The sequence below is a fragment of the Chiloscyllium plagiosum genome, chromosome 13, assembly GCF_004010195.1.
Source record: "Chiloscyllium plagiosum isolate BGI_BamShark_2017 chromosome 13, ASM401019v2, whole genome shotgun sequence".
In the NCBI taxonomy this organism is placed as follows: domain Eukaryota; kingdom Metazoa; phylum Chordata; class Chondrichthyes; order Orectolobiformes; family Hemiscylliidae; genus Chiloscyllium; species Chiloscyllium plagiosum.
In genome coordinates this window covers 55,541,907-55,552,953 of record NC_057722.1, presented here as the reverse complement: position 1 = coordinate 55,552,953, position 11,047 = coordinate 55,541,907, and the positions used below count along the sequence as shown (strand labels likewise).

The 11,047-nt window shown below is 40.2% G+C and overlaps 1 protein-coding gene across 1 annotated transcript in view; it reads left to right on the top strand.

Moving 5' to 3' along the window:
* The window catches only part of LOC122556059 (alpha-2-HS-glycoprotein-like), a 25,926-nt gene that overhangs the window by 6,901 nt on the left and 7,978 nt on the right, over positions 1-11,047 (top strand). Inside the window, exons 3-4 of the mRNA XM_043702466.1 lie at positions 706-793; positions 9,082-9,248. Coding sequence (XP_043558401.1) covers positions 706-793; positions 9,082-9,248 — 255 coding nt within the window. The remainder of the gene's footprint in view (positions 1-705; positions 794-9,081; positions 9,249-11,047) is intronic.

The window sequence follows — 11,047 nt, the reverse complement described above, 5'->3', positions numbered from 1 at the left end:
GTGTTGGTGAAGTTGATGAATTGCTCAACCTCCTCGCGGGAGCACGAGGTGGCGCCAATGCAGTCATCAGTGTAGCGGAGGAAGAGGTGGGGAGTGGTGCCGGTGTAATTACGGAAGATCAACTGTTCTACGTAGCCAACAAAGAGACAGGCATAGCTGGGGCCCATACGTGTGCCCATGGCTACTGTCAGGTCCAGCAGCCTGGGCGAGTGTTGCCAAGAGTCTCCAGGGTGTGCAAGGGGTCAGGGGAGATGTTGATCCACTCTCAGCTGCCTCTTTCCTCCACATGAATCAATAAGCTGATATTGCTGCTGTTGTGGCAACAGCAAATGGTTTATTGTCAGATATCAACATTGAAAAACAGAACAATAAGGAAAATCCATACACAATATTCCTGTGTCTAAAATCTGTGTAATGTTAGCATGCAAACATTATATATGTGAATATTAAAATTCTTTGCTGGTTGTTAACACCTTTATTAATATACCAGATGTAGAAATACCAAATGAACTGGTTAAATATTCATATGCTAATACTTAAAATTCTGATTTATAACCTTAGCTGTTAAAGTAAGACTCACAACCCAATTACCCTGAGATAATCTAACATCATGGACATTCCCAATAATTCATCAAGTGGCTTATTTAATATATTCTACACCCATTTAAAATAACTAAACCCATTTTGTTTTCATTGTCACCTTAGAAAGTAGAAGGGGATTGTAAGGTGCTCATCGAGACCAAACCTGGAGTTCCTGGTCATGTGAAAGGCTACAAGTGTGAAATATCTCCAGGTATTTACTTTTTGCTGAATTGACACATGATCATACAATTCAGAACTGTGTTGTGCTGCAAGAAAAAAAACATGTGGCTATACATCAAATATAAGTTTGTTTTCCTTAGTGAAAGGTTACCAGTTGCAAGACACTAGGCTACAAATGCTTGATGGTTCTATTAAGTGAATTTTGATTTAGGTTTTTGATGGTTAAAAAGAAAACTGCTTAATTTTACTGACTTTAGAAGGTGTGCTGAAGTGTACGGGTTAATTCCTACAGGATGAGTGTTGTAGTGACACGACAATAGAAAATGTCCTCATAATCAGCTTTGAACTGGAATTCACAGTCGTTTATAAAGCTGAAATAGTGTAGGGAGGCCAGGACATCTGATAATTGGACAATGTTGCTGGGGAATGGAATACAGCAGAATGAGGAAACCCAGGTTTACTGATCAGGAACTGGATGTCCTTGTGGAAGCAGTCAGGGAGAGGAGCAACATTCTGTATGAGATTACTGGCCATTGCACTCCCTCAGACATATCTGATGCAACAAAATTGTGTAGAAATGTTACAATCAACGAGTGCATTGCCCATGATCTGCAAGATTGGAAAAGCCAACAGGAAGATTGGCCTGACCTTTGAGAAATTTGATAAGGTAAGGCAACGATACTGAGCTAAACCACAAATCATGCCCCAAACACATGTGCAAGAAAGTCATGTGCTAACAATGTGATCCCTTAATGTGAGAAGCTGTGTTAAGTACCTCTACCATAAACATTTTGTTTGAATGAAGGTCCTTAGGGCACGTTTTGTAGTTGCAGTTGGGGAAATACATGTCAATCCGTAAGCATAGCAATAATCTTTAAAGGATTTCACACAACAAATATATGTACCCAATTTATTGGATTCAACATTGTTTAAATATCTGCACAAGTATACTGCATTTCAATTTTCTCTATTGTCATACTGTACCACTATGCTTTTAATTGGCAAGAAAAGGCATGACTAAGAGTTAACAAATGATTAAACTCCTGATTCCACCCTTAAAATCATTGCCAGCAGTGCATTGTGGAGATGCAGTGTAACTGGAAGCTTTCCTTGATTTCAGGGTTTGTGTCATACTGTTCAGGGTATGTCATGTCATTCTGCTAACCAATTATCATCACTGGCAGATTCAATGGGAACATTATATTTGGAAGTAGTACTCAAAGATGGCTGTTTGTAACAACATGTTAACATCTTGCTCTCTTCTTTCTTAGGATGCATTTCAAACTGCTGTCACTGCCAGTATCTCTGAGCAAGTCAGTGTCTAATGGCATCATTACCACCTCTGCTAATCACCAGCTCATCTGCACAAACCATTGAGGATCTAGATAGCGAGATGGAGAGGTAATGCAGTTGAGTTGCAGGGCTGGTGAGGAAAAGCAAAGTGGTAAAAGCTGCTGAAGGCCAAACCCCTGTTAGACAAAGCTCTAGAATGGTCTTGGCCTCTATTCCTTGCGATTTTAGGCATTATTAAGTTTGGTCAGAAAGGAGTTTTGAGTAGGATCAATATAAGTCACTTGTGTTGATGTAACTCACACACTTAAATATCTGTGAAACAAAATGGAGATGTCTTTGTGGGCGGCACGGTGGCACAGTGGTTAGCACTGCTGCCTCACAGCGCCAGAGACCCGGGTTCAATTCCCGACTCAGGCGACTGACTGTGTGGAGTTTGCACATTCTCCCCGTGTCTGTGTGGGTTTCCTCCGGGTGCTCCGGTTTCCTCCCACATCACAAAGATGTGCGGGTCAGGTGAATTGGCCATGCTAAATTGCCCGTAGTGTTAGGTTAAAGGGGTAAATGTAGGGGTATGGGTGGGTTGCGCTTCGGCGGGTCGGTGTGGACTTGTTGGGCCGAAGGGCCTGTTTCCACACTGTAAGTAATCTAATCTAATCTAGTCTTCTACCTCCAATCACTCAGAACAGCTGTAGAATTTGTCTGGGAGCCTATAAAAATTCCTTTGGCATCTGCAGCAGGATCCCGGGTAGCTTACGTTACTGACATAGAAGCTGCATCTCTCATCAATCTTTCACAGCCATTTTAGAAGTCTTGGCCTTCAATCTTAAAGATCCTGACTTGACCAGCTTCAATGTGTTAGCATGTTGCACAGAAACAACATTGAGACAGAGATTCATGGACCCCTCAGTAATCCAAAGTTCTGTTCTCAAACAGATCAGTGGATAAACTGAGGGATTAACCTGCAGCAGAAGCAGGCTTGAAGTGAACCAGACAATTTCACATCCAGTCCACCAAGCATCAATGCACAAGTGATGGTACATTTGGCAGAAAGTTAGCAATTCAGTTGCCACAACATTGAACATGACTAATTCAGATCACACTCATTACAACACAAATCACAAGGAGATATAAGACTTCCAGAATTTCTCCCTATAGCCAACTTCATACACTATTAACATTTCATTTGTTCATATGCTCTATGATGCACATTTTAGATGTGATCAACCAATTGTAACCACACACACAAAAATGAAATAATGCATGAAATCATGCTAGCAAAATTCTCTGAATTGCACAGTGGATTAAATACTTATGATGTGCTGAACTGAACGTAAGATAGTGTACTTCATTGTAGTTGTTTATAGTGATGCATGAACTGAGCAAAAGCTGACATTATAAGGTATTTGACATGATAAGGTATCTTGTTCATTGCTAGTTTAGCAGCTCATTGTAAACTTTACCCTTTTAATTTACTAAGGCTTTGACATCTAGTTTTTGTGTTTGCTTGTCTGAAACAATTATTCATCAGATCCTTGCCTGGGACTTTATTATGCAGGATACTCCATGATTAATCAGACTTTTGAAGATACACTTTAACATTCTAAAGTTACAATCAATAGACTTTTTGATTGGAGCTCCCTTCATGCTCACTAGATGGGTGTAATGAGCCTTGGTTACAGTAGGACAATATTTCAATATATTTCCTCTTCAAATAAAGTTAGCTTGGACCTATAGAACAGTTCATTACCAGATTAGGGCATCACTGGCTAGTGATTTATTGTTTATCCCTAATTGCGCAGAGGGCAGTTAATCACATTGCTGTGGATCTGCAGTCACATGTAGGCCAGACCAGGTAAGGATGGCAGTTTCCTTCCCTGAAAGACATTAGTTAAGCAAAGAAGATAGAACATAGAACATAGAAAAATACAGCGCAGTACAGGCCCTTTGGCCCTCGATATTGTGCCAATCCAAGCCCACCTAACCTACACTAGCCCACTCTCCTCCATATGCCTATCCAATGCCCATTTAAATGCCCATAAAGAGGGAGAGTCCACCACTGCTACTGGCAGGACATTCCATAAACTCACAACTCGCTGAGTAAAGCAGATGGGTTTTCCCGACAATCGTCAGTGCATTCACAGACTTCATTAAATTCTTAATTGTAGATTTTTAATTGAATTCTAATTCCACCATACTGATACTCAAAATGGGGGTCCCAGAACATTATCGGGTCTCAAGATTAATAATCCAGTGATAATACCACTAGGCCATTGCCTCCCCAGATGATTCCATAAAATGAAGGTGTTATAGAATCAACTTGGAAAATATCTCTTGACATTTCGAAACCAAAAGCAAAATACTATGGATGCAGGATATCTGAAACATAAACAGGAATCACAAAATGCTGGAAAGGCAGCATCTGGGAAAAGATGCCTCCAGGTTGATTAGTATTTCTATCATTTTTGTTTTTGTTTTGTCGGCATTATTTCATGCCTCTGGCTGGCATTTAAAAGATGGGGAAGCATTATATGTTGCCAGCAGAATTGTAACATAAATTCAGTCATTGATCTCTTGAACTCTAGGAAACTGGCTGACCTGTACAATTATGTTGTCTTATGATGCTGTTATTGAACAGGAAATGTTGTAATTGCTGACCATGTTTAATAATACATACAAATTCCTGAATAGTGCTTTAGCTAACATTTCAAATAAACCTGGCCATATTCGGGTGAAACAGTGGTTGGCATTGCTGCCTCACAGCACCAGGGACCTGGGTTCCATTCCAGCCTTGTGCAGCTGTCTGTGTGGAGTTTGCACATTCTCCCTGTGTCTGTGTGGGTTTCCTCCACATGCTCCCACAATCCAAAGATGTACAGGTTAGGTGGATTAGCCATGGTAAAATGGGGTCTGAGTTTGAGTGGGATGCCGTTTGGAAGGTCAGTGCAAACTTAATGGGCCAAATGGCATTGTTCTATGCTGTAGGGATTCTATATTCAGTAAGGAGTCAGGTTGCATCAAAACTGAGAACCATGTGATGACTTTGGCAGTTAACTGCTTTCTAAACATTTGGATGCTTCACTTCCTGGAAGGGATGGTCAGGATCTTTCACAGCTTCTTTGATAAATTCAGTCAACTTAGACTGAATAAAATTCTTTTATTTCCATTCTCTTTGCCTGTGATGATAAATCCAGTTTATTGCTTAACTGCCTTTTGTATCTTTTGTTGTTCCATCTCCTCCAACTACAGCCCTAGTAGAATATTCTGAAAATGAGGAATGGGAACTTTCTATCGGAGTATCTTCACTCTATGGACCATATTGGTTTGTGATGAGAAACCACCTCCTCATCACTTTGCCCAATGGCAAATAGGATTAGCAGTAAATATTGACCTTACTGACAATGTGCATTTTCCAAGAATAAATGTTTTTTAGTGAATACAAGTCTACATTTCTATGAAGCGTTCTGTTGAAAAGTGCATGTGTATAGACAGAGGTGGATCTGCTAATTCTTCCTCCCATGAACAAAAGAACCTCCCAATCTTACTGTTCAGACACAAGTGTGAAGGTTGATGATACGATGCTATTATGAGTCTTTCATAACTTCCCTGTTGCATCCACTTTTTCAAGAATACTGATTGGAAATCATAAGAGTCTATAGTGCTGTTAGTTGTTAATCATTAGAGAACCAATTCTGTCATCTCTCCTTAATGATCAATGATCAAAATCCAAATCTGGTTGGTGAAAATAATTATTGGGTTAGATTTTTGACTTTGCCACCAGACTGAAACACGAAGGAACATTTCACATCGCCTTTATAGAAAAATAAAAATATTGCCGATGCTGGAAATTTGAAATGGGAGCAAAAGTGTTGGAAAAGTAACTCTTCTACAGGTGCTTGGTTGTTTTACGTTTCCATCTTGCCAACATAGTGACCTTTCTGTCCTTACCCTGATCCAGTGTTTCAGTGAAGCCCCATGGATGCTTGATGAACAACAGCTCACCTTTTGACTTGACACTACAGCGTTCTGGACTCAATGTTGAGTCTAATAATTTGAGATCAGAACTACTGCTTCTGTCTTCTTTCGTGTGTTTTTTTTTCTTTTTCTTTGTCTTGCTGGATTGATCTTGTCGTGTTTGTTTACTTTCCTTCATGTTATTAAAACCCTTTTATGTAAAGGTATTTGCTTCATATGGACTTAAGTATTTTTAAAATTTACTCTCCCAATTGCCACACTTTTTGGTTGTTGCATCATGAAATCTCTTAATTAATTTAACTGGCCTCCACCCAATCATGGAACTACTCATAATTGTTCCTCCTGCCTCTTCTCCCTCTTCAACTGACTTGAAAACTCTTATATTTCTATCTTCTTCTAAATCCGAATAAAATGTCGTTAACCTGAAACATTAACTCTGTTTCTTTCCATAGATGCTTCCTGAGTCCTTTTGTCTTTATCCAAACCCCTGATTTAAATTGCATTGACTGCTGGGTATGAAGTGTGGATGGTGACCCTTTAAAAGCACTTAAAACTGCACATTGCTTTTGAGTCTTCACTGCCTGTCCCTTACAGCCTCAAATATCAATTACATTTGAAGTTATTCAAGAAAGAGGGTATCTCTTCAGGTGAATAGATCTGAAACAGTTCAAATAAATTAACTGAGGATATGATTTGGAGATGCTGGTGTTGGACTGGGGTCTACAAAGTTAAAAGTCACACAACACCAGGTTATAGTCCAACAGGTTTAATTGGAAGCACTAGTTTTCGGAGCACCGTTCCTTCATCAGGTGGTTGTCAACCTGAAGGAGCGGCGCTCCGAAAGCTAGTGCTTCCAATTAAACCTGTTAGACTATAACCTGGTCTTGTGTGATTTTTAACTGAGAATATACTTCTAAAGATCCATGGGCAGCTAGTCGTGAAACAACTGCTCAGAAAGATTTATGTTTGATAAAATGCTGGTGAATGAATCTAAACCTAATTTTATGGAAATAATGTTTACACAATGATTGGTGTTGAGAATGCTTAGAAGTAACAGGATTAAGTTATTGAACATGAGAAAATGTTTTAAACATACTTAGATAGGGAAAGTTAAAAATCACATAATACTAGAATATAGTCCAACAGGTTTAATTGGAAGCACTAGCTTTCTGAGTGCTGCTCCTTCATCAGGTGGTTGTGGAGGACACAATTGTAAGACATAGAATGTATAGCAAAACTATACAGTGTGATGTAACTGAAATTATACATTGAAAAATACCTTGACTGTTGGCTGAGTCTCTCACCCATTGGAATGACCACGTTAGTTTCATTTCTTTCATATGTAAATCACAAAATCTTTTTAAAAAGTTACATTCTCAGGTTAACTGTAACAATTGGTGTCAGCTAGATAAGATATTGAAGGTGTTAGCACCTGTGTTCCCTGTCTGCCCATAATGTTTAGTCTGATTCTCATTTAAAAAGTGAGTTAACAGTCTTACATGGATTCATGCAGTTTTTGAGCAAAGTACAATGTAACTCTGCAAGTACAAATTTATCCCACAAACTTAAATGTGTATGTGTGTGTGTGTGTGTGTCTGGGGTGGGGGTTGAGTGTGAGAGAAAGTGTATATATGTGTGTGTGAGTGCAAAGTGTCTAAGTAAGTCTGTGAGAGGATGCATATGTGAGTGTGGGAGTGTGTGTGTCTGTAGTTGTGTGTGTGTATGTGTGTCTGGGGTTGGGTGATGTGAGTGTCAGTGAGAGAGAGTGTGTATGTGTGTGAGTGTAAAGTTGTCTAAGTCTGTGAGAGGATACGTGTGAGAGTGTGGGAGTAGGTAGGGAAATGTGTTATCTAATGTGAAGCTAACCTAAAAAGATCAGGAGGGTACCATATTCAATTGCTACTGTAGATTATGTTATCTGATCTCATTTGGGCTTGGAAACAGGAATTACTTGGGCTCAGTAATGAGTATGGAAAGAGTCTTCCACTCTTTTGCTGACTCATCCCAGTGAAAGTATCAGTTCTCAGCCGATGTGAGTCAGAGTCAGAGGTTTACAGCACAGAAAAAAGTCCCTTCAGTTTATCAAGGCTGCACCAGTCCAAAACAACATCTAACTATTCTAATCCCATTTTCCAACACTTGGCCCATAGCCTTTATGCCTTGGATTTGTGCATCTAAATTTTCTCAAATGTTGCAAGGTTTTCTGCCACCATCACCCTTACCAGCAGTGAATTCCAGATTCTCATCATCCTCTTGGTGAAAATAAAAGTTCTCGCATCCCCTCTGAACCTCCGGCCCCTTACTTTAAATCTATGTCCTCCTGATCATTGATCCTTGTTCGAAGGGAAAAAGTTCCTTCCTGTCTCCGCTACCTTTGCACTTTATATTTTTATATATCTCAATCATACTCCTCTCAGTCTTCTCTACTCTAAGGAAAACAGACCCAGTCTATGCAGCCTTGCTTCGTAACTAAAACTCTCCAGCCCAAACAACACTCTCTCTAGTGCAATCACATCCCTCCTATAATATGGATTGCCAAACTGCACACAATACTCTAGCGGTGGCCTAACCAACTTTTTAAGCAGTTCTAACATAACCTCCCTACTCTTAAATTCTGTGCCTCGACTAATAAAGGCAAGTATTCCATATGCCTTCCTAAGCACTTTATCTATCTGTCCCACCACCTTAAGGGATCGGTGGACATGCACAACAAGATCCATCTGATCCTCAGTTCTTCCTAGGACCCTACTGTATTGTCTTGCCTTATTTGTCCTGCCCAGTGCATCACTCATACTTATCCAGATTGAATTTCATTTACCACAAATCCGTCCATCTGACCAGCCCATCTATATCCCCCTGCATTCTAAAGCAAAATCCAAAGTGATGATAAATCGCTTGTTCCCACAACCTGTTTGCCTTAATGACGTTAATTCTTAAGACTGACTCTTTGGAAGAGGTACTGAATGATCACGATATGAAGTCATGGTACCACTCTCTTTAGTGATTGTAACAAAAAAAGACCAAGTTAAATATAAATCTTGTAATGTTTTGCAGATTCAGCGCATGATGTTACTGAAAAATGTCCTGACTGTGCACATCTAATACTTATAAATAGCACTGCAGCTCAACATGCTGCGGAGGTTTCACTTAATAAATTCAATCAAGAGAGCAACAATCAACACAAATTTGTCCTTCATGAAATAACACGAGCTTCTTCAAAGGTTAGTTAACAGTTTGATTTTTTTTGTTCAGTAACTTTTATCTTTCGATCTCCAAGTTTTCACACGTTTACTGCTGGAAAACTAAATATAAGACCCATGAGACCAATGCAGCCACTCCAATAAGGCCAACAGCAAGGAGATTCTGTTAACACTGAAATATCCTCTTGATTTTAATTTCCATTAGCCTTCATAAAGATGGATTGGCATAGATTAGATTATAAATTGCATTGAATGGGAACTGCACCTATTGCACACAAAAACATGCACTTCCGAAGTTCATGGGCTCTCTGTTAGAAACTCTTGCATAACACAAAATTTCTTATTAGAGACAACAGGTTGGCAAATAAGGCAAATAAGAGTTTGCCACATCCTTATTAATGCTTATCTTTCATCAGTAGCTGGAGATGTACAAGAATGATCTATAATTTTCTGATATTACTTAGTGATAACATGTCCTACCTTCACTCCAGAAACTAACAATGTTACTGAGACAGTGCTAAGTTATTACATGCTTTAGTGAAACTGTAACCCATGAGGCATTGTACCGTTCTATTCTGTCTCCCTTTTAAAGTTTGTAAATAGAATAAGCTAATATTTGGCAAAAGCAGCAGTATATTAATATTTAACAGTTAAACTTTTATTTGAATCATTACTGCAACTTCAAATACAGATTTTTAAGGAGCTCTCCTTCAGAATAAATAATAAACAGCTAATAGAGTACAGAATGGGTTGAATTCTTAACTTGTTGCCCAGGAATAAAACTGACATTGCATTCGAATGGAAATGAGGATCCGATAGTTTCTGTAAGGGGCAGCCAATCCTCAATGTCAGTTTTACATTTGGGCAGCAAGTGAATACTCTATCACTGTGGCCCAAGATTATCTGGTTTTGGTATTAGAATGACTCAACAGAGCCCAGTATCCCTTCACCGAGTCACCCTTTATTTACACATGGAGAGTCCTTGACACTGATCCAGCTTCCTCAGAACCAGCTTTCAGAGTGAGCAAAATCTCTGACACTCCTGTTTTTATCTGTCAGCCAGGTTCCCTGATTGGGGCTGTTAATCTGGTCCAACCAGGGAACCCATATTCTATGAGGTCCACTCTGCTAACTTTGTTACAATCACTGCAGTTTGATTCTGAAGCAAGAACATCTCAACTTACCCAGATCTCCAGGGCAAGTGGAAAATGGTTCAGTTAAAGCTTCTTTTCCTGATTACCACTTTGGCAATTCCCAATAGGAACCACAATGTGTGAATGGGATTCAACTCTGATAATGTAATTCCCCATCATGATTAAATTGCTTGCACATTTTCCTCCCTCCCCTTCCTAGACCTTTCCATTTCTATCTCGGATGACCGAATCGACACGGACATTTACTATAAACCAACCGACTCCCACAGCTACCTAGACTACACCTCCTCCCACCCTGCCCCCTGTAAAAATGCCATCCCATATTCCCAATTCCTTTGTCTCCGCCGCATCTGCTCCCAGGAGGACCAGTTCCAAAACCGTACAACCCAGATGGCCTCCTTCTTCAAGGACCGCAATTTCCCGCCAGACGTAATCGACGATGACCTCCACCGCATCTCTTCCACTTCCCGCTCCTCCGCCCTTGAGCCCCGCCCCTCCAACCGCCACCAGGACAGAACCCCACTGGTCCTCACCTACCACCCCACCAACTCCATGTACAACGTATCATCCGCCGTCATTTCCGCCACCTCCAAACGGACCCCACCACCAGGGATATATTTCCCTCCCCTTCCCTATCAGCGTTCCGAAAAGACCACTCCCTCCGTG